The sequence below is a fragment of the Microcebus murinus genome, chromosome 6 (genome assembly GCF_040939455.1).
Source record: "Microcebus murinus isolate Inina chromosome 6, M.murinus_Inina_mat1.0, whole genome shotgun sequence".
Lineage (NCBI taxonomy): Eukaryota > Metazoa > Chordata > Mammalia > Primates > Cheirogaleidae > Microcebus > Microcebus murinus.
Window position 1 is genome coordinate 55,972,732 of NC_134109.1, and position 27,909 is coordinate 56,000,640.

The window sequence follows — 27,909 nt, forward strand, 5'->3', positions numbered from 1 at the left end:
GGACATGAAAGGTTTCTTTCTTTTTTGCTTTCATACCTTTGTTTTCTACCGCAAACAAAGATGATTAAATAGAAAGAATGGGAGAAGAAAACAGATCAGAGGAAAAAACAAATAAGGGGCGGGAATAAAATACAGAGCATTGTGAAGCAGTTTCACAAACTAAAATTTGTACTGGAGAAATAGCGACTCTCACATATTTCGTTCACAGCCAGTCTTGAGGACAATGGGGCAATAGCTACCAAAACCAAAAATATGCTTATTCTATTACCCAGCAATTCCATTGCCCTGACTCATCTCTAAAGAACATACGTGCAAAAGGGGTGTTAACTGCAGCATTGTTAGTAATAGTGAAACACTGGAAAATGCTCATCAAAAGGAACTGGATAGGCCGGGCGCGGTGGCTCACGCCTGTAATCCTAGCTCTCTGGGAGGCCGAGGCAGGCGGATTGCTCAAGGTCAGGAGTTCAAAACCAGCCTGAGCAAGAGCAAGACCCCGTCTCTACTATAAATAGAAAGAAATTAATTGACCAACTGATATATATATGTAAAAAATTAGCCGGGCATGGTGGCACATGCCTGTAGTCCCAGCTACTTGGGAGGCTGAGGCAGGAGGATCGCTTGAGCCCAGGAGTTTGAGGTTGCTGTGAGCTAGGCTGACGCCATGGCACTCACTCTAGCCTGGACAACCAAGTGAGACTCTGTCTCAAAAAAAAAAAAAAAAAAAGAAACTGGATAAATATATTATGATTTATTATATATTGAAATACTACACAGTAATTAAGGGAATAAACTTTATATATATTAACATGAAAAGAACTGAAGTATATAATGCTGATAAAGAAAGTTGATAAAACAGAAAAGTAATCTTTTAAAATCATATACGGACTGAAAGTTTACACACACACTAAACTCATGAGAAGTTTGCCTCTAGGAATGGGAGGAAGGTAACATGCCCAGGAAAGGAAATGGAATATGCTTCAACTCATTTATATAATGTGCTATTTCTTTTTATGGTTAACTTACATATTTATATATACACACACATATCTAAAGTAAATATTAATATGTAAATTCTCAGGGGTGATACGCATGATTGTATTACAAAAGCTTGTTTTGTGACATTCGGCAAGTTATCCAGACTCTCTGTGCTTTTCTTTCTTCATCTATAAAATGGGAATAACAGAATAACACTCTCAGTGTTAGCATAATTAATAAAAGGCACTTAGCATAGTATCTGCCACAAAGCAAGCACCCGAAAGTAACTGTAACAATAAATTAAGCTTATTGCAATGAATATAAACTATATAAAAATATAATATTGACTGGCCTCATTCAAATTTATGATCATAAATTTCAAACTGATGCTCAGCAATGCCCTATATAATCATACTACATTTCACTGATGTTTGAGTTCTTCCATTCTCATAAATAGCTATGATACCTTGTTCTCTCTCTTCAAATCTCTAACAATCCTCTCCTCTCCCATCTCCCTCTGTTGATGATGATCTCACATCAAGAAAATTGAAGCAATTGGACACTTCCACTTACCCTCACCCAATTTCTACGTTTGTACTTATCTCTACTAGCTTACTTCTTTTTACAATGAATAAAGTGATTTCTCCAATGACAGTCTGTATCCTTTTGACTTAATATTCAAGGGTTTCGCTTTTATAACTATACCCTCTCCCGTACATCAATAATTTCTCCTTCTATCCTATATTATTCCCATCAGCAAATAAATATGTTATAATATTATCTATCTTTTAAAAAGCAAAAATACCTCTCTCTCCAGCTACCATCTCATTTCTCTTTTTCATTCAGAGCAAAATTTTTCAAAAAGTTGTCCACATTTGTTCCTACATCCTAATCTCTCCCTTGACCTACTCTTCAAGAAGACTGAAAAATTAAACACAAATTTTTAAAGTTTATGTAAACATACATAGCAATAACTTAGCAACCAAATACTAATCATTATAATTTATAAGAGATCACTATCAAAAAGATATAAGTGACTAAGAGATATATATGCCAAAAAAAATGACAGCTTAAAAATGTGGCTACAACTTTAAAGTAAATCATCCTCTGAGAGAATAAAAGCACAGAAGAAGATTTTTAAAACACCTTATTAAGAAAAGACTCCATTACCTCATCAAGGAGATCAAAATGAGCCTAAATTAAGAAAATTCCATCATAATTCCATCATAATTCCATCAAATGAATCTCATATGAAAGAATAATCACAACACAAAAGGACAATAGTCTGCACAAATGTCTACAAATGACAACCAATAAAATAAAAATCTATGCCTATACTTCCAAAGCTATCCAAGATACTTTGATTTGCTTAACCTCCTTTTGTTTCTCAAAGAATGAGTTAAAATTGTCCTCCTCGATTTAGCTGTACAATATATGTCTCATTTGCTCAGCTCTTCAAGAAAAAGAGTTTTTAAATATGCAAGGCTAGAGACCAGACTTAACTCATGATTAATATCCAAATCAGTAAAATATAAGCAGTAACAAAATGAATAGCAGTCACATACTCCTTGTTCTCTTAAGCAATTAAAACTAAGAACACTAACACTTGAAGTCATATCTGTCTACACTAGACAGCATGAGATTTGCTGAGGATTAAAATTCTTTATTGTCCTGTATTACTTCTCCCTGCTGGAAAAGGATGCTGTAAAACTAGACATAAGAATAGAAGGATGGCGCCATTGGAGCACTGATGATCAAGAGGAGTACTGAGAGATTGAGAACACCAAAGAGTAAGAAAATGATAAAAACAATGAAACTTTGTTTCATTAAAGTATATATGGTTTTCTTAAATATTCTCAAGTTAAAACATTACCAAATAAAATATTTACATAAACTTAGACACAATTATTGTATAGTTTTTGTTAGATTCATATATGCCATCATTTACATATAAGGAATCATTGCTCTGATTAACACCTGCCCTATAAATTATTTGTAACTACCCTGTGGATACAAGTCTCAAGAATCAGTTAAAAGGTTAAAAGCCAAGAATTTAGCAGATTCACTCCCTTGCAGCCAAGAAACTATCATGTAACCATTATTTTTCTTATTTGAATTATGTCCTAACATTGTTGAAATATATTACTATTGTTTCTAAAAGGCATAAAACATTCTGGTATCTATAAGACTAAAAAAAATAAAAAATAAAAGGCATAAAACATTTAAATATTCACACCCCTTAAAGCTTATTAGTAACTACTAAGCATGAGAAATAAGAGTGCACATTTTGAGATTTTCTAAAAATTTCCTTTAAATTATTACTCAAGATTATTTAATATGCACAGCTTTGTAAATAAGAGCAAATGCAAAGGAAGCAAGGCAATTACTTATGAGCCATTTATTAGAAAAACTAGGCCAGGAGCAGTGGCTCATGTCTGTAATTCTAGAACTCTGGGAGGCCAAGGATGGAGGATTGCTTGAGCTCAGGAGTTTGAGACCACCCTGAGTAAGAGCGAGACCCCATCTCTACTAAAAGCAGAAAAATTAGCCAGGCATCGTAGCATGCACCTGTAGTCCCAGCTACTCAATAGGCTGAGGCAGGAGGATCGCTTGAGTCCAGGAGTTTGAAGTTGCAGTGAGCTAGGATGTTGCCACAGCACTCTAGCCCAAGTAACAGAGCAAGACTCTGACTCAAAAAAACAGAAAAGAAAAAAAATAAATAAACAAAAAATTATATAATCCTTTCTACTAATGAATAATTCTGAAATCTAAGAAATTACAGTGTTTCAAACATAGTTAAATAGTAAGTAAAAATATATTATAAAGGTATAATCCTCTGGTAGATTGCATTGTTGACCTCAATTCTTTATCCCTCCCTGCATCCTTGTCCTCAGGTGGGAATGTATTTCCTGCCACTGATTCAAAATTGTCATGTGATTTGCCTTGGTCAATCAAATGTCAGCTGTTGTGACTCAAAGAGAGGGTTTAAAAGGCATTTGTATGTTTCTGCTTTTTCACTCCTGAACCTTCGCCGCCACAAGGAGGAGACACTCACAGAACAGAGCTGAATCACTGTAGCCAAGGTCAGCTCACATGAGTGAAAAACCAGACAACACAGTTAGCTAAGACCAGAAGAATCTAAAGAACTACTCAAATAAGCCCAGCCTAAATTGCCAACTCACGAACTCTTGACCTAAATGAATATTTATTGTTTTAAGGCATTGTTTTCAGGCATTGTTTTCAGAGCAGTTTGTTATACACCACTACCATGCCAAAAAATACCTGATACAATCCCACTTTCATCATTTAAAAGTGAAAATTCATATAAACATTCCTTTGTGTGTTTGTGTTTGTGTATGTATGTGTGTATGTATATATAATTACAAACATGCAGAAAAAGATCTAGAAGAAAATACATCTATCTATCTCTGAGTAAGTAGGATTACAAGTGCTTTTTAATGTTCTTTTTTGCTTTTGTTATTAAGAAAACCAATAAATGAAAGATCATTAAAAATAAGATGAATTCTGTTTTTTATAATGACAGACTACTAATTCAAACCAACCCTACTTCTAAGAACTAGATATTCTGAACAGAACATACTTTTTAAAATCTTTTTAAAGTGCCAAGGGCTTACAAAGCAGGGAAGTATTACAGTACCAAGATCTGGAAGAATAAGGAAATCCAGAGAGACTGGCCCAAAATTTGAGGCTACTTTTCAATGAGGCACCTGCCAATTCCAAAAGAGACTGCTGAGAGATTGAGAAAGTGAGCAAATCATACACTAGACTAAATAGAGACAAACAATGGAGTTCGTGGCCTGTAAGGGCAGAGGGTTAGGATGCGGGTAAACCCACTAGACTTTAGATTTGGACCACAAAAGGTTATATCATAAAATGATAAACTAGAAATAGAGGCCATTCCTCTCAACTCTGAATGACCACGATCTCTAATTGTGATCCTGGACTGTTAGTGGCCTTAGCCTCCAGGTTGAAGTAAACTAAAATGCTCTCTGGAAGGAACACTAGTGAAAATAGTGATTAAGGCCAGGCGTGGTGGCTCACGCCTATAATCCTAGCACTCTGGGAGGCCAAGGCGGGTGGATTGCTCCAGGTCAGGAGTTCGAAACCAGCCTGAGCAAGAGCAAGACCTGTGTCTACTATAAATAGAAAGAAATTAATTGGCCAACTAATATATATAGAAAAAATTACCCGGGCATGGTGGCACATGCCTGTAGTCCCAGCTACTTGGGAGGCTGAGGCAGTAGGATTGCTTGAGCCTAGGAGTTTGAGGTTGCTGTGAGCGAGGCTGACGCCACGGCACTCACTTTAGCCTGGGCAACAAAGAGAGACTCTGTCTCAAAAAAAAAAAAAAAAAAAAAAAAGACTCAGACTTGTGGGGGGGGGCATTTATTGAAACCTTAAAATTTGTACCCCCATAATATGCCAAAATAAAAACAAATAAATAAATAGAAAATAGTTATTAAGTACCATGCTTATGGGAGTTGGGGAAGATGATTAGTAAGAAGTAATTAATCCAAGAAACGTGAAAACAAAAAACATGAGGCAAATAGAACATAAATAGTAAAATAGTTTTAAGCTCAAATATTTGTCAGAAAAAATAAAACCTAACCATATGTGATTTATAAGAAAAACAGCTTAAATATAAATATATAAAAATATTGAAAAGATAGAAAAAGATGTACCAATACAAACAAGTAACCAACCAAAAGGTAGCTGGGATAGCTATATTAATGTATCAAAATACACTGATAAAACATACAAAGATAGAGAAGATTTGAAACACCTTTCACCTAGTTCATGTATACAGAATACTGTGCCCAACATACTAAGAACATACCTCATTTACAAGTGCATGTGGAACATTTACCAAAATGGTTCATCTGCAACAAGTTTTAACAAATTTCAAAGGATCTAAATCACAGACTTAAGTCCTTTTACCACACTGGAAGTAAACTAGGTAATGATAAGAAAACATCTGACAATCTCTACATTTGGAAATTAATGAATACACTTCTAAACAACGTGTGGATCAAAGAAAATAATACATGTATAAATACACCCATACATGTTTGTAATAAATTAAAATGTGTAAGGATTGGCAAAGAAGAAATAAAACTGTAATTATTCAAGACAACATGACTGTGTATACAGAAAATCAAATGTACATCAAATGTATTAGATATAAGAACAATAATGCAAAATCAATTATATTTCTATGTGCCAGTTAGGAGTTAAAAAATAAAATTTTTTGAAGATTCAATTTACAATTGCATCAAAAAATATAACATGACTAAAAATAAAGCTAACAAAATATATGTAAGATCTCCACACCGAAAATTACAAAGCCCTAAGAGAAATTAAGGAGGACTTAAATTTATCTACAGATGAAATTCTAAATTTACCAGTCTAAATTCTAGCAGCAAATTTTTAAGAAATTGGCCTGTAGATGCTAAAATATTTATGGAATTACGGGCTAAGAATAGCCAAAGCAATCCTGAAGAAGGAGGAGGGAAGAATCAATTACCAAATACCAACACTATTCCAAGTTATAGAAATTAAGATAGTGTGGTATTAGTAAAGATAAGAGACCAATGGAACTTAATAGAAAAACAGAAACACATTCACACATATATATGCACATTTAATTTATGATAAAGATGGCACTAAAGAACTGTGTGGGGAAGGAAGAGTTTTTAAAATTAATTATGCTAAATCAATTGGATGTTCCTATAGAGCAAAATGAAGTTTGATTCTTATTAAATACTGTACACAGGCCAGGCGCAGTGGCTCACGCCTGTAATCCTAGCACTCTGGGAGGCCAAGGCGGGTGGATTGCTCGAGGTCAGGAGTTCAAAACCAGCCTGAGCAAGAGCGAGACCCCGTCTCTACTAAAAATAGAAAGAAATTAATTGGACAACTAAAAATATATATACAAAAAATTAGCCGGGCATGGTGGCACATGCCTGTAGTTCCAGCTACTCGGGAGGCTGAGACAGGAGGATCGCCTGAGCCCAGGAGTTTGAGGTTGCTGTGAGCTAGGCTAACGCCATGGCACTCACTCTAGCCTGGGCAACAAAGTGAGACTCTGTCTCAAAAAAAAAAAAAAAAAAAAAAAAAAAAAAAATATATATATATATATATATATACACACACACATATATATATACACACACACACATATATATTTACACACAAAAAAATACTGTACACAAAAAATTTATTCCAGGTACATTATAGACATAATATGAAAAATATAGCTATTTAGTGCATAACATAGAAGATGATCTTCATGCCCTAAAAAGTAAAGGGAAGATTTCTTAAACAAGAAAAAAAAAAAAAATAACCATATGAGAAATGATTGGTAAATTGAACCATATTATTAATAATACCAACAACCTATTCATCAAAAGACCATTAAGAAAGGAAAAAGAAGGCTGGGTGTGGTGGCTCACGCCTATAATCCTAGCACTCTGGGAGGCCAAGGCAGGAGGATTGCTCCAGGTCAGGAGTTTGAAACCAGACTGACCAAGAGTGAGACCCCCATCTCTACTATAAAGATAAAGAAATTAGCCAAGAAACTAAAAATATATAGAAAAAAATTAGCCAGGCATGGTGGCACATGCCTGTAGTCCCAGCTACTCAGGAGGCTGAGGCAGAAAGATTGCTTGAGCCCAGGAGTTTGAGGTTGCTGTGAGTTAGGCTAACACCACGGCACTCTAACCCGGGAAGGAGTGAGACTGTCTCAAAAAAAAGCAAAAAACAAACAGAAAGTAAAAAGATAAACCACAGAGTTGTCTATGATATCAGTAATTTATATAACTGGAAATGGAAAGAGTCCATTTCTGGAAAATATAAAAGAACTACTACAAAACAGAAAAACCAAATGTGCAAATTTAAAAATGAACATGAAACTCAAAAAGGTATGTGGCAAAAGAGAAAATTCAAATGGCCAATAAACATATGAAAGAGTAATACCACTTTATCAATAATCAGGGAGATGCAAATTTAAACCATAATGCTGCTATCACATACTAACTAGGCTGACTAAAATTAAATAGGCTGATCTGATGGTGGAAGTATAAATTGATACTATACCTTAGAAATATTGTTTAGTATAATTTACTAAAGCTTAATTATAAGAATATCTTGTCATCCAGAAATTCCCATCCTAAATACATACTCAAGTAAATGTATGCACTAAAAATCACACACAAGAATGTTTTACCCATAACAATCAGAAACTGTAAACAACTCACATCTCCATCAAATGTATGTGCATTAAGTTAGTCAATAATAGTTGTTTAAAAAACAGCAACTATTACTTTACTATATTAGCACAATTGAAAACACGTCTCTATATTAATCCTATCTCTTAGTGAAAAATAATATACAACAAAGAATATCAAAGTCTCCTTTTTAAAAGGCTCATACACACACACACACACACACACACACACACACACCCCGCACAAGTGTTCATTCTAAAGCTGTGTTGGTCCAATACATTAGCCACTAGCCGCCAGTCACATATGGCTATTGAAATTTTAACTTACATTAATAAAAGTTCAATAAAATTAAGAGTTTTGTTTCTCAAGTTGTACTAGGCACATTTGAAGTACTCACTAGCCACATATGACTAGTGGATACTGTATTGGACAGTACAGATATAGGATGTTTCCAGAAAGTTCTATTGGGACAGACCTATTATAGAAAAAGATCTCTTTCAGTATTATAGTCATTTAACAAGCACACTTTGTTTTGAAGAATCTATTATCTTTTGTTCTCTGTCCTAACATCTTGAATAAGAAGTTCAGTGGAAAGTCTCACAAAAATGAAACAATGTATAGCACACACATCTTAAAAATATTATTTAGAACTTCAAATACAGAGTTAATATTTTAAATCCCTTCCCTCTGGGAAACCTACTAATCCATTACATCTTTCTATCTAAATCTACTGCAACAATTTTCAAAGCAAATATCACAAACTGAGTTGCAGTTAGAAGTAGTCATCTATAGGACAGTGACATTATCTACTTAATAAATGATATCTCGTTCTCATTTTAAAAATCAAAAACAGGCCAGGGGCGGTGGCTCATGCCTGTAATCCTAGCACTCTGGGAGGCCCAGGCAGGACATTTGCTTGAGCTCCAGCCTGAGCAAGAGTGAGAACCCGTCTCTACTATAAATAGAAAGAAATTAGCCAAACAACTAAAAATAGAAAAAGTTAGCCAGGCATGGTGGCATGTGCCTATAGTCCCAGCTACTTGGGAGGCTGAGGCAGGAGGATCTCTTGAGCCCAGGAGTTTTAGGTTGCTGTGAGCTAGGCTGATGCCATGGCACTCTAGCCCACGCAAGAAAGTGAGACTGTCTCAAAAAAAAAAAAAAAAAAAAAAAAATGAGCCAACACATACAAGTTCAAAGTTTTTACGAAAACCACCTTTCAAACACAGTTAACCCTGGCAAAAGAATTATATATATAAACTACTTTGTTACCAGGTTTCTTTGATCTATTATATTTTTCTTTTAAATATGAAAACACCTTTGTGTTTTTTCTTATAGACTGAAGCACTGAGCAAGATAAGTTACATTGGTAAATTTTTGTTGCAGTTTAGTATTTATAAAGAATTTATAATGAACTGTTTATTCCCAAAACATATTTCTGTTAAAATTTTAATTCTGATTACTATAAATGAATATTATAAACACGTATTATTCAAGAACATTTTTCTACTAAAGCTATAATATTTCTAATTAAATTTTTTTTTTTTTTTGAGACAGAGTCTCACTTTGTTGCTCAGGCTAGAGTGAGTGCCATGGCGTCAGCCTAGCTCACAGCAACCTCAAACTCCTGGGCTCAAGCGATCCTCCTGCCTCAGCCTCCCAAGTAGCTGGGACCACAGGCATGTGCCACCATGCCCAGCTAATTTTTTCTATATATATTAGTTGGCCAATTAATTTCTTTCTATTTATAGTAGAGACCGGGTCTTGCTCTTGCTCAGGCTGGTTTCGAACTCCTGACCTGGAGCAATCCGCCCACCTCGGCCTCCCAGAGTGCTAGGATTACAGGCGTGAGCCACCACACCCGGCCTCTAATTAAATTTATAAACAAAAATAAACTGAAAACTGTCTCTTGATCTGAGTGCTGGTTATATATTAGGTACTCAAATTGTAAAAAAAATCAAGTTATTTACTTAAGAATGCCTGCACTTTCCTATATACGTATTATATCCAATAAGATTTTTTTCCTACTTTTGATTTTAAAAGTTAAAGCTTTGTAGAAAGCTGCAAAAATAGTAAAGAGATACTACATACCCTTTACTCAATTTTTATATCTTTTTAACTACTTTACTATTTTTTTTTCTTTTTTTTGATATAAAAACTAAGGCTTAGACTTTACTATTTTTATATCTTTATAACTACAGAGCAATATAACAGCCAGGAAACTGACATTGGTACAATGCCTGTGTATATAGTTCTATGCCATTTTATCACATGTAGATTTGAGTAATCACCACCACACTACAGGTACAGAATTATTCTATCACCAAAACATCTCCCTCATGCTATCCCTTCATAGTCATACCACTCCCCTCCTGACTACTATCCCAACCCCTGGCAACCGCTAATCTGTTTTCCATTTCTATAATTTTGTCATTTCAAGACTGTTATATACATGGAACTATATTGTACTGTCCCCAAGAATCATCCAAAACCATCCCTCATACCCACCCCTGGTCCATGGAAAAATTGTCTTCCATAAAACCAGTCCCCTTGGGGCCAAAAAGGCTGGGAACTGCAGATATAGGTCATGCCCTTTTGAGATTGGTTTTCTTCACTCAACATAATGCCCTTGAGAGCCATCCAAATTGTTGCATATATAAATAGTTCATTATTTCTAGTTTGATTCCACTGTGGTCAGAGAACACACTCCATATGATTTCAATTCTTTTAAATGTGTTGAAGTTTGTTTTATGGCCCAGGATACAATCAATCTATCTTGGGAAATATTCTATTGGCACTTGAAAAGCATGTGTATTCTGCTGCTGTTGGGTGCCTTGCTCTATAAATGTCGATTAGGTCCTATTGGTTGATGGCACTGTTCCGTTATTCTACATGCCTCTTGAATTTTCTGTTCCATTGTCCCATCACTTGTTGAGAGAGGGGTGCTTTAGTCTCCAATTATAACTGTAGGTTTGTTTATTTCTCTTTCAGTGCTATTACTTTGTGCTTCACACACTTTGAAGTTCTTGTTTGATATATACACATTAAGGATTTGTTATGTCTTCTTGATCTCTTTTATCATTATGTAATGTCTTTCTCTGCCCCTAGTAAGTTTCTCTGCTCTGAAGTCTACTTTACCTGTTATTAATATAACCAATCACATTTTCTTTTTATTAATGTTTGCATTGCATATCTTTTCTATCCTTCTACTTTCAACCTACAAGAATAAGTATCTTATACACAGCATATAGTCACTGTATAAAAGAACTAAGGTCCAAAGAGATTAAACAAGTTTCAAAAATCACATTAAAAGATAAAAAAGTGAAACTGGAAGCCAAATTTCTTGATTTCCGGTTCAAACACTTTTTTGCCTATAAAAAAGTGTCTTGCTTTAAACATGCAAATTAATTATAAACACATATAAGAATGTTAGATGGGCCAGGCGCGGTGGCTCAAGCCTGTAATCCTAGCCCTCTGGGAGGCCGAGGCGGGCGGATTGCTCCAGGTCAGGAGTTCGAAACCAGCCTGAGCAAGAGCAAGACCCCGTCTCTACTATAAATAGAAAGAAATTAATTGGCCAACTAATATATATATATAAAATTAGCCGGGCATGGTGGTGCATGCCTGTAGTCCCAGCTACTCGGGAGGCTGAGGCAGAAGGATTGCTTGAGCCCAGGAGTTTGAGGTTGCTGTGTGCTAGGCTGACACCACGGCACTCACTCTAGCCTGAGCAACAAAGCAAGACTCTGTCTCAAAAAAAAAAAAAAAAAAAAAGACATTAATTTAGAGGCTCATGATTTTTGAAAATTATGGATTTCTAGTATGGCAAACTCATAACACACTGACTCTCCCACACACAACTATAAACTCCAGACAATACGCAAAAATAACTGTCAGAAGGTCCCTAAGCATGAACAAAATCAGGAAGATTTGGGAAAGGAGTGGGAATTTGCAAGAAAAAAGGAGTGGAAATGTGGCTTAAAATGAGTTTTCCATTTTTACAGTTTAGCCTGAGGGAAGACCATAGTGCACTGCAGCACAGAGTGATCAAAATTCTGATAAAACTTTCTGACCTAAAGAATAAGAGGACAGGGTCCAAGGCAATGGTAGTGGGGAACCCAGAAAAGAGAACACCAAAAAAGTGGAGCCCAAAATTATCTGCCCAAGTCTATGGCTGACTCTTCAACCACAAACATACACAACGCAAATTTAAGCAGTTGATAGCTAAGGCGAAAAGAAATGAACTCATATTCGAGCTGTTGCCCACCACATGAGAGAAAGAGTCTGCAGTTTAAGCCTAAAACAAAATCAGTAACACTCTTCGGAGGACTATAATAGAAAATAATGGATTTCACGCAATTCTTAAATATTTTCTAATTTTATGAATGAATGATAATAACAAAGTTATTACTAAATGAACCATATGAATAGTGGAAAGAACAATAATCTAGGAATGAGATTCGAGTTCTAGTCTCAACTATTCACCTCACTAACTTTTCTACCCTAAGACCATTAGCTAATCTCTTTGGGGAATGATATACTAAGAGCTATGGAAAGATTAGTTGTTTTTAAATTCAGCTAATCCTCAGAATCTTCTAGGGAATTTTTTAGAAATACAGGCCTCCCCCAAGAGATCATGTTCAGAAAATCTGGCCTGAGGTGGGACTAAGGTATCATATTTTCCTTAAGCCAAGTTTGAGAACCATTACACTCAATAACAATTTCAGGAGACAGGCAGGGCAAATGGCAGGGATGTCTGGTACTGATAGCTTATGCTACTCGGTAGGCTGAGGCAAGGATCGCTTGAGCCCAGGAGTTTGGGTTTACAGTGAGCTACAATGACACCACTGCACTCTAGCTGGGCCAACAGAGTAAGACTCTGTCTCAAAAAAAAAGATATATATCTGCAACTAAATTCTGGGAGACACATGCTAAGATGACAAGGGGGATTTTTCACTTTCCTAATTACACATTTCTCATTGCTTGGATTTTCTAAAATAAACGTATTACTTTTATACACAACAAAAATAATAAAGACATTCCATTTGGGAAGAAATACAGCTTTCTATAATATAATGAATTACCTCGAATTATTCTGTTCAGAAATTTATTGTTTTCCAAAATGTATCATGGTGTTTCCTAAGACAGAACACACATATACTCCTCATTTCTTCCATTCCTGTATGTTCCACATGCTGTCTGCCTTTCAAATATAAATAATAACTATGATCTTTACATACCTGATGGAGGAATCATCATCCTACGGTCCTGTTCCCATGGAGGTGACAGTGACCCAGTGTCAGAAGGTGCCCTAAGAGGATCAGTTAACCTATCACTGTTGGATTCTCCTCTCTCGTTGGTAATCTGATGGTCCAGAGGATTCCCTGGGCCTCTCGAGCCTAATTAAAGAAAAAAACCACACAAATCTGTTTCATCTTAAAAAGTAGTATAAGGCCTATCATCAAATAAAATCAAGATATCCTTTCAAAAGTGAAAACAATAGAGTTCAGAAAAGTTTCCCTAAGACACATTTAGACTACAATTCTCTCCTATCAAAGCCATTTCTAGGACAAAGGAAAAATAATTCTTCCATGTATGTAAACAAACTCTTGTCTATAAAATTCATTTTTAAATGTTATCACCATTGTTTTACACATAAAATCAGTAGTTAAAATCACAAATTATAGATAGTAAGTCTGAAAAATAAAGGTATAGAAAGTAAAGTGTTAAGTAAAGATTTCCATACCAAAAATAGTAACTATAAAATGAAGTTTTTGTTGCTTAAACTAGTATGTCAATAGTCAAAATGTGCATGCTCCCTTTAAAATAGTCATCTTAGGGGCTATATATCTATTTCAATAATCTTGCTACTACTCAAAGTATTTTTTAGAACAATTGTTTTAAAAATGTACTCAGACTAACTTGAGAGCCACGCAAAAAATTACATCCTAATGTTGTAATATGACTCTACACTTCAGCCCAAAACTTTAACCAATCTGATTAAAAACTTTATGCCCACCAAATAAATTTGGCTATAAATGGCTTTTAGTAATTTCTAAATATCAAAGTCACATTCAAGAAGAGAACTCACAAGCTCTTAACTCTAAAACAAGAGTTTCAAAAACAACAGCACTGGGAGAAGGGACGAGGAGAGGGGCAAAAACCTACCTAATGGACACAAAGAACACTTTGGGTGATGGGCACACTTATAGCCATGAATCAAGCATTACAAAAGCAACCCATGTAACCAAAAACATTAATATTTTGAAATTAAAAAAAAAACATAATAGCACATTATCTCCAAAAGGTTTTCCCACAAGGTCAAGCTCCCCAGAAACAAACCCTGATATTTTGAGGCTAGGAAAAAAACAGCAGCAACAGCACTACTGAAAAAATACTTTAAACAAGATACCATTCATTTGGATAAGCAAATCAGGTATGTTTACATTTACAATGGGGGAGATTATTTTAAAGTTTCTTCCCTATGATCATATAAAAGGCAGTACCTTAATTAAAAACTCATATTTAGTTAAAATGGAAAAAACAAATATAAAAAAAATTTAAACATTCAATAATAAAATACGGTAATACTTCATTTTTCTGTCATTGAGGGAGGAATAAGGTCTTCTCAAAATTATACTGTCCAGAAGACAAAGCGGTTTTCCTTTCAAGGAAGAGCTTCAAAAAAAAAAATTTTTTTCCAATAAGAATCTAACTTTCTGTTATGCTTCCTCCATACCTCCTTTAAGAGAAGAGACCACAATTAATTTTACCTTTTCTTGTTAACTGGTACAAATCAGTATAAGCATTCATTTCTTTAATATAGAGTAATCTTTTTTTAAAAAAATTTGCAACTACTCCCTTTGTAGAGCCAGGTCAACCAACTAGCTTTTATGTCAGGAGGTCAACTATCATTTTTCTTTATGGTTTTACACTCTATTAAATTCCCCAAATCTTTCCTTCTAGCTTCTTCATCTTTCTAATTATAATTATTTCATCAGAAGAAGGTCTGGCAAGCAGAAAATGTGCAAGAGTCAATTAGGCTGAATTTATCTGGAGTAAAGCACAAAGCTTTAAAGGAGACATTCAAAGGCCTGCTCCTGATTGCTTACTTCCAGAGGACCAAAGCTACAGGCCAAATGACTACCAGATGAAAATTACAAACCTGCAAATGCTAAAGGTTAAAGTTTTCCATTCAAACCAAAAGTTATATAACTATTACTCTAAAAAAGAAACTTTTCCTAACACTCAATATTATTCAAACATATTACTCATCCAAACTTCAAATTTAAAACGATAATAAAAGGAAGGGAAAGAGCACTCTTCATCCCTCTTTGGTGGATGGTAGAAACTTTTGGTCCAAAGCAACTGTTTGACCTGCTGATAACTTACCTAGACCTTCTGTAGCTTTTTTAACAAATAATAAAACACCCTTGCAAATACTCTAAACACATTGTATCTTGAAAGCAATTAAATAGGAGAGGAAATAGGAGAGGAGAAATCAAAGGTAATTTTTATTTTCATCCCAAATATTCGATTGACTACAAGCAATCCTTGACTTATATAATTCAACTTCGAGTGATTCACATTTGTAGTTTAGCCAATTATACCCTTATTTCTAGGGTACTGTTTTCTCAGACTGCTAGCTGCTACCCATTTTGTGGTGTACGAAACTTAGTCTTATAATTAGCATTACTTTTTAATGAAATAGAATAGAACTAAATAGAAAATATCAGAAAACATCAAAACTGTAATGGTAAGTACTATTCATGTAACTGGTTTCAATTATATTTATGTTGATGTTTAATATGACAAGATATAAAATATATTTCTTACTATAAGTAAAGGTAAAAAAACTGGGGGTTAGGGGGTTGGACTTAGGAACTAAGCCCTAAGTTTACATCACACATGTAAACTTCCAAATTGGCCTCCTTCCTGAAGTGCTCAATGCAAAGCTCCCTTGGGTTCCACCTATCAGTCTACAGCACAGTTCCTTTCCATAGCACCTTTCAGTGCAAAACCAAGACAAGCAAAAGCTCTCTCTGAGGTGACCTCAGGCTGTGGGCCCAATCTGCAGGGGGACTGGGAAGTAGGAAGAAACTATTCTAACTGGAGCAAAATGATGACAGAGAAAGAGGACATAAACAGTAAAAGGGCAAAGCAAATGCCCATGAAATTGATTTTCTCATATTCTTTGAAGGCAATTCCAAAGGAAGAGTTCCAAATATATTTGGAATAATGGCAGCTTCGACTAGGAAGTACACAGACTTCCTAAGAGACAAATCAGATGATTAATATCTATTTGAGAGTATGAGCTTTGTATGCTAGTTGAGTTTGGTGTTTTTACTTAGTCTCATTGCTTTATGTTCCCACCTCAGATTCAATCTGTCAAAATCACTGACTAAAAGGGTGGGAACACTTCACTAATGAAGAATGCCGTCAGCTCTTTTAAACACAGACTTGGGACTGAAAACCTAAGAATTTTGATTTTTGAATAAATAAGACTCTGTACCTTTGAATTTTGCCACAAATCAAGGGAGAACTTTAAAGCCACTTGACAAAGTGAAGAAAATATGGTGAGAGATCAAAAGAGAGGAACTCCAGACACACAGGAGTTTATTAGAGCCTTTTGTAACACCAGGGTAATGCTGATAAGATAAATTTGGAAAGACCAACAGCTAATGCTTAGGCTTGAAGTAGCTAAGGAAATTTTCAAAAACATGGAAAGGAACAAAGCAGACAATCCTGAGTGGGTTTCTCAGAGCATTAACAAATGATTTAGGCTGGGCGTGGTGGCTCACGCCTGTAATCCTAGCACTTTGGGAGGCCAAGGCGGGAGGATTGCTTGGGTGGATTGCTCGAGGTCAGGAGTTGGAAACCCACCTGAGCAAGAGCGAGACCCTGTCTCTACTAAAAATAGAAAGAAATTAATTGGCCAACTAATATATATATAGAAAAAATTAGCTGGGCATGGTGGCGCATGCCTATAGTCCCAGCTACTAGGGAGGCTGAGGAAGTAGGATTGCTTGAGCCTGGGAGTTTGAGGTTGCTATGAGCTAGGCTGACACCACAGCACTCACTCTGGCCTGGGCAACAAAGAAACACTCTGTCATTAATTAATTAATTAATTAATTAATAAAAACTCTGCCTATAAGAACACTTTTGATTTCTTTCACCCTAAAAGAAGTTTTTTTTTTACTTTCTGATATTCTACAATAAGATCATGATAATAAAATTAAAAAAAAATTTTAAACTTCTATATTCTAATAATGTTTCATCAAAATATAGTTTTATGCTAGGTTATACTGTTATTGTATTTTACGTATTTTTTATAAAATTTTACATTGTATTTTATGTATTCTTTATAAATTTTATATTGTATAGTATAATATACAGTTTTTAAGAAGTCAAAAATTTGGTTTAAAAAGATATGCATCAAGTCCTTGATCAAAATGTAATCTAGTATAACACCGTTTCTAAGAGAAAAATATATTAAAATTAGATATCATAGAGCTCCTCTTCAAAAAAAAAGTAACCCACAATAAGTGCAAGGAATGCCTGTATTTCCCAAATGTTTATTTTCCCAGATCATTTTGAAGGTAAGTTGAGATGAAAATATAAAGTAAGGAAGAAATATAGAGTAATAAAGATATTTAAACAATATACCTCTTCCTCCTCCCCCTGGAAGCAAAGGTGAGAGTCTGAGTGGACCCTCCAACAAAGTTGGAGGAGAGAGAAAAGCTCTCGTTTCAGATGAAGGCCGACCCAATGGTGAGGGACCATATGGGGAATGTTCTGGAATAATTAAAACAGCATATTTAAATTCATAGTTTCAGTAAGCTACACTATAAAGTTAGAATCTCATTTCAACAATTGCCATCAGGTCATCCTATTGTGAATTTAAGTTTAATACAAGTCCTGAACACTAACTATGCCTTTGGTTCTGCTAATATAGAATAGAATTAAATATGGAGCCTGGTGTTTTTAAGGTTTGTCTACCAAATAGACACTTTAAAATCAATACTCTACTGATAATACACTGAACAGTCATACATATTAACCAAAGGATATTGGCGATACATTTTAGTTATAGGAAGATTTGGGGGACATGAAGTTTGTTTGGTTTTGTTTTGTTTTGAACGGCAGTATGCTTCTAGTATACAACATGGAAGTGCTCAATTTAAATCAGGGCCAGATAAACTGTGTTGGGCCATAAATCATCTGATTACAAAAAGTAGAAAAATGCATAAAATACCCTGAAGCATCACAAATTACTTTTGATTCATTACCCGTGAAAACTGTTTACATATATTATTTATCAAATAAATCACTATCTATAACCCATATCACTAAGAGCACTATGATTTTATAAACTTTACTATGCCCAAATAATGGTTATACTTCCAAAGGTCAAAAATCAACAATAAAAAACAAACAAACTTAAATACCACCAAAATAACACTTTTAAACATGTTAAATTCTATTGAGTATAGCTGATATCATATTCAAATCAGTTACAACAAAAGATCAAGCATTATTTACCCTCCCTCAGACTTCTGCATTGGTTCAGACAAAAATTCCTTCCATATACTTTCTTTTCCCCACCACAAACTTTGTTACTACTCAAAATTTATTATAATCTTCCATTTTTAAAATGTAGAAATAGACTTTCGGTTTAATGGCATTTGACTCTCAAAAGTGATTTTTTATAACTTCTCAACATTAGTAAAATGGGATTCTACCTATATAAAGATAGATTTATTTTTAGTGTCTCATAAGCTTAATTCCAATTCAACCAAAATTATTATGAAAATGGTTCACTATTTGGAATAGTCTGAAATCACTAAAGACACCAACTCAGCCGGGCGCGGTGGCTCACGCCTGTAATCCTAGCTCTTGGGAGGCCAAGGCGGGCGGATTGCTCAAGGTCAGGAGTTCAAAAACCAGCCTGAGCAAGAGCGAGACCCCGTCTCTACTATAAATAGAAAGAAATTAATTGGCCAACTGATATATATATAAAAATAATTAGCCGGGCATGGTGGCTCATGCCTGTAGTCCCAGCTACTCGGGAGGCTGAGGCAGAAGGATCGCTCGAGCCCAGGAGTTTGAGGTTGCTGTGAGCTAGGCTGACGCCACGGCACTCACTCTAGCCTGGACAACAAAGTGAGACTCTGTCTCAAAAAAAAAAAATAAAGACACCAACTCAATAATAAATGGACAGAAATACTAAATACATCTTATGAAAAACTGGTCCTCCCTTGGAGTAATTAAACCAATCAAAACTCAGGTTATTAGTCTTTTCTATCTTTTAAATTGATACTTTTAAATAATTAAAAACTTACTATTTTAGTTCTCAATTTTATAATTCAAGCAAATTCCAAAGTATAGTTAATATATAAACAGTCACAATGCTATTCCATGTAAGCACTCTTTATTCATTCATTCTCCCAAAAAACAGTTAGTGAGTATGTTACTAAGTGCCAAGCACTTGGCTTTTCAAGGAGCTCAGGGTACTAAATATACATCATCTTACAAAATCCCACCAAGAAAGGAAGGCAGCAATAATTTGCATTATTGTTGGGTAAACAAAACCCAGAAACTTGGGAGTTTGTGAGAGCTTAGTTTTAGAGACGTGGCTCCAAAATCTAAAATATTTATAAATAATAGTGTTAATTTACACTAATATAAACTATATTGTAATATATATATATATATATAAATAATATGTATTTTAAATGAGGGGTTAAAAAAAAAAGACTACCTCTGCCAAATGCTGTATTTGGAACATCAAGTGCATAAGGATCTTTTTCTAAAAGTTCAAATTTAAACTCTGTTTCAGTTAATCTGCAAATAAAGAACAAACATCTCTAAGTTACTCATCCAAAAGAAGCACCCACATTTCAAGAAAAATGCTACTACCAAGTACAAGCTACTCTTTTGTATCTCATTATCTACATAGAAGAAACATATCCTCTAAAATTATTCTAACCAAATATCTTTATCTCCCACTACTTATAACCAGGGTAACCAATTTCTTGGTGCCTAAGGATAGTGATGTTTTGTTTAGGTTTGGAACTGCTTCTTTTTCAAAACAAGACTATCATTAGTACTATATTACAGAATCCAAATTTTCAAAATAGAAGAGTCCTCCAAGGTCAACCAGTTCAAGTCTATTATATTACAACTAAGACAACTGAGGCGGAGTTTAAATGATTTATTCAAAATTACATTGCCAAGATTGAAACATAGAGTTCCTGACCCTGAGTCATGTATGCTTTCCACTATAAAGTGACCCATATGATTTCAGTCATAACATAAAATCATTAACTCATCCTACTATTTCACCCCTAAACTTGTTATCTTAAAAATGTGACATGTTAAAAGAATCTTATTTCTAGTTCTTGAAGATCAGGTCTGAAATAAAACATTTAATCATTTGACTTTAATTTCTTTAAGTAGAAAAGACAAGCAAGAGGACTAAAACTAATATTGGATAATGTTAATAGTACATTATGGCAAGAAATTATAACACAGTGGGAAGACTGTTACCATCTTCATAAGAAAGCATTTACTCTTCCCTTCCATTGTACGTTGTACACTTTTATTATCTTTGATTTTATTATTGTAAAATAATGCATACAACACAATAAAACCAGGGAATGAGAGAGATAATAAACATTTATTGTACTACTCATCCATTAAAAGATGCTGATACTCTGAGCATTACTTTGTCAGAGAGATTCATCCTTTCTCTTTCTCCATTTTTACTTCCCTTCACATATACTGGTCTTAAAAAAAATTTAAAGATACACTTTTTACAGAAGAATCTGTGAACAGTTTCCTTCAAGTGCCACTTCATTGGACTCTCTAAGACTAAGTACTTCAAATTAAAAAAACTTTTCGCTCCTAGTATAAGTAACATATATTTCACAATGAGATATGCTAGATTTACTGCAAGTTTTCTTATTTATCATTGTAAAAGTATTATCTAATTAATAAAATAACAACAAAAGTAATAACTAAAGTTTTTAAAGTGCTCCCACTAAGATACTTACTTTTGTCTATTGTGAGCATTTTCTTTCCTTAAATCATTGAGGTTTCTTTCAGCAGTCCGAGCTGCCAACTTAAACAAAATAATATATTTTTAAAATACATTTATAGAATCTTAAAATAAAAAATAAACAATGATGATATACAAATATCACAGTCACTTAAGTATCCATTTTAGTAAATTCAATGTAAAGCATTTTAACTTAGGGAATTATTTTAAAAGTGAATGAGTTTTATGAAAACAAAAGACATATGCCTAAGGCTGGAATTTAATTGTGTACTTGCCAATGAATATAGCTATCTTGATGTGAAATCAAGGATTAGCATTATTTGGTGCTATAAATATCCAAATAACATGATAAGAGCTATGTAACAGAATGCAAGCTTAGGGCAATGGAAATGAAGACTCCTGGTCACTATGCATAGCAGCACTGACCATGGAACAAGGTAATGATCTCTGGAAAGAAATCACTATAATTCTGTGAAACTATAAAGGTCTAAATAGCTTTACAGCATGCCAGTACAGGCCACTGTTTTAAATGGCTGAATATAATCAACACACGTTGCTTGTCTATTAGGTACACAGCATTGTACGGATCATATTCTCGTAAGTCTTTTATATTTGTTTCATGATATTTTTATTTAATAAAATAAAACATTAAAAATTAGAGTACATATATTATAGAAAACAAAGCTTACACTTTTAATAAACACCAAGAACATGCAATATTCCCATATAGCTGTGGGCAAAGATTAAATTTGTATGGTATACTCTATGTTTCCCAGTCATTCTGCGGACTCTGAATATTAGATGAAGTGGTATGTGAAACAGCCTGGCCAAACTAATATAATCCACTAATAAACTAATGTAAGTTAACTCAGTCTACAATCACAATTTTTAACAAGTAAAAGGAACTACACTACCAAATGTGTATTCACTTAAAACTGTGAACTACACATTAGAACTGACCAAGGAATAAATTATATAAATATTCACAAAAAATTCACTTAAATATATTTTAGCACTATCAAAAAAGATTCCATGTGTAAATTTTTTCTAATATGTAATCGTATAATTAATTTTGCACTCACAAAAAAGAATGCTACACCAGTAACAATTTTAGTTAGTAAAATATATTAATTCTTTTAACTGTTAACAATGCAGAACCAAAATTACTTCTAAATATACATGTATTCTACACAGAATATGTCTATGTAGAAAATGGATATTCTACACAGAATATGTCTACATAGTCTACACAGTATAACATATTTACTCTTTTTTTTTTTTTTTTTTTTTGAGACAGAGTCTCGCTTTGTTGCCTAGTCTAGAGTGAGTGCCGTGGCATCAGCCTAGCTCACAGCAACCTCAAACTCCAGGGCTCAAGCGATCCTGCTGCCTCAGCCTCCCAAGTAGCTGGGACTACAGGCATGTGCCACCATGCCCGGCTAATTTTATATATATATATATATTAGTTGGCCAATTAATTTCTTTCTATTTATAGTAGAGACGGGGTCTCGCTCTTGCTCAGGCTGGTTTTGAACTCCTTCCTGACCTTGAGCAATCCACCCACCTCAGCCTCCCAGAGAGCTAGGATTACAGGCGTGAGCCACCGTGCCCAGCACATATTTACTCTTGAGCATAAGACCTGACCAGGTGCAGTGGTTTTATATATATATATATATATATATATATATATATATATATATAAAATTAGCTGGGCATGGTGGCACATGCCTGTAGTCCCAGCTACTTGGGAGGCTGAGGCAGCAGGATCGCTGGAGCCCAGGAGTTTGAGGTTGCTGTGAGCTAGGCTGATCCCATGTTATTCTAGCCTGGGCAACAAAGCAAGACTCTGTCTCAAAAAAAAAAAAAAAAAAAAAAAGCATAAGGCCCCAAAAAATCATAGTTAACTATCAATATTAAAAATATGCTAATATACATATATATAAACTGATGACAAATAATTACAGACTTTTGAAAAACTTACATGAAACTGTAATTTCAGTGATTGAACACTAATCTAAAACACTGTATTCAAACACTGAATACTTACAATATGCAAAGTATTCTGTTAAGTGCAGGTGTTAAGAAAAAAGAACCAGTTGCTATCTTATGGAGCTTAAATCTTTTGATAAGGACAAATATAAATGACTACAGTAAAGAACAGAATAACCTGCCACAGGATATATGAAAATAAAGTACTACATGAGTTCAAAGAAGGAAAAGATAAAATCTAACAGGATACAACAAAGAAATGCTCAGTGGAGAATGTACAATGGTAAATATTAGACTTTTACTAGTATTAAGGTAAAAACTGTAACAGTAAAAAAGTAGAAACAAACTAAAGTTTATCAAATGAGAAAGGTTTTTATAAAGTATGAAAAACATTCACAGAAAAAGATCTATGATATATTAAGAAAGCGAGTTATAAACAGTAAGACATGACAATTCCTTTTTTAAAAAACATATATATCTCCTCTTTACCCGTCATTTCCTTATGAAGGCTCCTGTGTCACATAAAACTTACATTAAACAAAAACAAAAACAAACAAACAAAAAAAACCATATATATGCTTTCATGTCTAAATGCATTCAAACAAGTATGGTATAAATGAAAGTTATATTGATGATTAATTCTTTATGCCTTTATGTGTGGTCTGAACTTTTTTAATAATGAGTACATATATATTATTTTAATAAAATCTGAAAAATATCTTTTCACTGAGACATAAAGGGTATATTTCCTGCATGTTTTAATTTAAAGTCAATGTCATATTTACTAAACAAGAAACTCGACATACAGTAACAGAAAAAGTACAAGACTTAGAATCTGAAAGATCAGAATTTCAATCTCTACTCTTCACTCTCTAATCACATGGCCTTGGGCTGTTTCCTCATCTGTAAATCTGGAATAGTAATACCTACTTCACAGAGTTACTGAGTGGACTCAATCGAGTAATATACGAAGTAAAATGCCTTTAAGTACAGTGCCTCGAACACAGAAATTTTAATAAACACCTTCTCCATCTCTAAAAAGTAATCTACATCTAAGTATTTAAAAAGTGGTACAGAGTTGCCCGGTGCAGTGGCTCATGCCTGTAATCCTAGCACTCTGGGAGGCCAAGGCGGGAGGATTGTATGAGCTCAGAAGTTCAAGACCAGCCTGAGCAAGAGCGAGACCCCTTCTCTACCAAAAATAGAAAAAAATTAGCCAGGCATGGTAGCACATGCCTGTAGTCCCAGCTACTCGGGAGGCTGAGGCAGAAGGATTGCTTGAGCCCAGGAGTTTGAGGTTGCTGTGAACTAGGCTGACACCATGGCACTCCGGAGCAACAGAGTGAGACTCTGTCTCAAAAAAAAAAAATGTGGTACAGAGTGGTAAAGAAGACTAAACTCATCTCCAAGCCCAACTTTAATCTTCACTTGAACCCTCAATATCAAAGAATACAGAATCGTAGAACTGGGAAGGACCTGGAAGTTCAACCTAATCTCTCACCCTGTGCTGGAATCTCCAGTCCAACATGCCTAAGAAATATCTACCAAGCTTCAGTACAGCAATGATAATAGCAGTTAACATTTATTTACTATTTACTGTGTATTAGGCACTTGGCAACAACCTTACATAAATCATCACATTTAATCATCAGAATAATTGTATGAAATGGGTATTATTGGTGTCTCTATCTTATAAATAAGGAAACTGGTAGTAGGTGATAGAGCCGGGATACTATCCAAAACAGGCTGATTACAGACCCATCTATTCACCCACTGTGCAAACTGTCTCCCCTTGAAGATTCCTAGTGACAGGTACTCCAAGGGCTAGCTATTATAATAGTTCTCCATGTTAGAGAAGTCTTTCTTATATTATAATTAGTCAAAATCTGCATCCTTATCACTTCCTCACACAGTTAACTCCTCTGAAGCACAGACATATTCTTTCTCATAATGGCTCTTTTCTCAATATGTTTCAAGTAACTCAACACTGAGAATCAGACAACTGTATGATTTTTAGAACCAGATATCATTTAGTCCAGTCCTGTTGTTTTACAAATGAGCAGAGAGGCCCAAAGAATTTTAATATTTGTCCACAACTAAATTAGTGGCAATCCAGTGCCCTAAAACAATGAATCCATGAATATCACATCATCTCCCCCAGAGAACATAAACTTCTTTCAAAGAACAATGTGCTGAAAGCAGAGACGGAAAAATCAGGTTTTGTGAATAAACTGCGTTGTAACAAAGTATTTTATTCACAAAAAACAAGTCATTACTGGTGAAATTTTTAAAAAGTGATTTTCTTTATTTTAACCTCATTTAAAAATGAGTAATCCACCTTCTGAAAGGAAAGCACAATTTGACAAAAGAACTTTAAGGAAATTTAAAACTTACCCAATTATCATGTGCTTTTTTCTCATGAGAAATAATCTGAAAAAGAAAGTCATTAAAATACCACTGATAACTTTTTTTTAAGTGAAAAACATTCACATCTACCACTATGATTTTATTTTTTAAGAGATGGGGGTCTCACTCTGTCACTCAGGCTGGAGTGCAGTGGTGCAGTCAATCACAGTCACTGTAACCTCGAACTCCTGGGCTCATGTAATGCTCCCCTGCCTCAGCCTCCCACGTAGCTAGGACTACAGTCATGTACCACCACGTACAGCTAATTTTTAAATTTTTTGTAGAGACGGGGCTTGCTATGTTGCTCAGGCTGGTCTCAAACTCCTGGCCTCTAGTCATTCACCCCCCTCAGCTTCCCAAAGTGCTTGAGATTAGAGTTGTGAGCCACCACACCAGGCCTACCACTACAATTCAGTGTATACCTCATAAACTCAAAAACACTCCAAGCATCTGGAGTCAGTAAGCAACATTTTTAAAGCACAAATTTTCATGCACACATGATCTACTCTACTATACTTTTAAAATAAAAACTGAATGTATAGACAATAAAAATTTTTGTCTAGTAAACTTCTACTTTATGCAATAATTAACTACAACAGGAGTTGCCCATTAACAGATAACTAGCCTGATGAATAAGAGACCCCAATGCTGATAAATGTTTATTTATGCAACGAAATCCACATTCCCAAAGCAGTAGGAGAAATGGCATCTTTAAATAAGATTTCTTGGCCGAGTGCCAATGGCTCAGGCCTGTGCTACTAGCATCCTGGGAGGCAAGGCAGGAAGATTGCTTGAGTTCAAGAGTTCAAGACTGTTGGGAAAATATGATTGAGGAATTAATGAGATGTAGCTCATAAGACCATTATTTTTATTGTATCGCCCTATATTACTATATTAAAGACAGAAACAAGAGTTTGCAGGGTTTTGCCCTGAAGGAATGTGTGGACTCAGTGGTTCACTTATTAGAGGCTGCTATCACGGGAGAGCTCTCATATCTCCAGTAGGGATGTTATCCAGGAAGGCTTCCCAGTATCTCAAAATCTATGAGCTTCCCTTTGTCTTGAAAGACAAGACAAGGCAAATATGGCCCACAGGAAGGGAGCCAGAGACAATGAGTGCACTTTGCCCAGAGATGCACCCCAGTGGTTATAAACAACCTGTTTTATAGAGATGGCTTCCTGCTCTCTCCTGTCTGTCTACCTTTAAGTCCACAATAACTAATCAAAGAAATATAGAGTCACTATACCTCTTTTGTTATACCTTTGTTAATTTGACAACTACCTCTTAGAAGTTAGAAGTTAGCCCCTGAAAGACTTTGAACCTGTTTGTTCACCTAGATAGATTAGAAGCCCTTTGAGAGGACTTTTGACCCCAACCCACTACCTGTCTCCCCTAGCAACTGCATTCCCTGATATGCAAATATGTTACTGTGACAACTTGTAATTGATGTCTGTGATTATAAAACCTTGATGAATCTAACTATATTGCTGGATGTTCATGGGGATATATCCAGTCTCCTGAGTAACCCCACTGTTATATCTGATCTTTTTATATAAAACTATAAACTATACCTTAGTTTCTGTGTATTCTTTTTTTATTCTATTTCCTATCAATTTCCTTATCCTCTGTGGCGACCCCTTATCCTCTGCTTCTCTCCGTGGGGAGAAGCAGCTGATCTCCTCGTGGGCCTGCCTCAACTACTTCCCTGTAGAGACCAGCCTGAGCAAGAGTTAAGACCCCATCTCTACTAAAAATAGAAAAAATTAGCCAGGCGAGGTGGTACGAGCCTGTAGACCCAGCCCAGTAATTAGGAGGCTGAGGCAGGAGGATCACTGAGCCCAGTAGTTGGAGGTTGCTGTGAGCTAGACTGTCTCCATGGTACTCTAGCCTGGGCAACAAAGGGAGATTCTGTCTCAAAAATAAATAAATAAAATAAAATAAATAAGATGTCTTATCCCAGAATCTCTGACTCCCTGGAAATGTTCCACAGCCACATGAAACACCTCAAAAGAAGTCTACAACTGGTCAAGTAATTATATTCCTGCATCATTTCAAACAAATAAGAATTGTTTTAAATTATAAACACAAAACACACATATACATACCTGCCCTTGATAAGAATGAATGGTTCTCTCCAATTCTTCTTCAAGATCTTTGGCTCGCTTTCTAAATGGAACAAATAATTATTCTACTATTAATATATATTACAATAAGAAATGACAGAACATACTCTTT

The 27,909-nt window shown here is 34.9% G+C and overlaps 1 protein-coding gene across 23 annotated transcripts in view; it reads right to left on the minus strand.

The window, feature by feature from the left end:
* Window positions 1–27,909, minus strand: part of MIA2 (MIA SH3 domain ER export factor 2) — a 107,901-nt gene that overhangs the window by 11,269 nt on the left and 68,723 nt on the right. For 13 of the 23 annotated variants that reach the window (XM_020285785.2, XM_020285783.2, XM_020285782.2 and 10 more), the window contains 6 exons: window positions 27,780–27,840; window positions 25,663–25,698; window positions 21,275–21,342; window positions 19,981–20,063; window positions 17,886–18,014; window positions 13,460–13,618 (listed from right to left, as the gene is read on the minus strand). In XM_020285785.2, the coding sequence (XP_020141374.2) occupies window positions 13,460–13,618; window positions 17,886–18,014; window positions 19,981–20,063; window positions 21,275–21,342; window positions 25,663–25,698; window positions 27,780–27,840 (536 nt within the window). The remainder of the gene's footprint in view (window positions 1–13,459; window positions 13,619–17,885; window positions 18,015–19,980; window positions 20,064–21,274; window positions 21,343–25,662; window positions 25,699–27,779; window positions 27,841–27,909) is intronic. The other 10 variants (XM_020285788.2, XM_020285787.2, XM_020285786.2 and 7 more) reach the window with 2 other exon arrangements.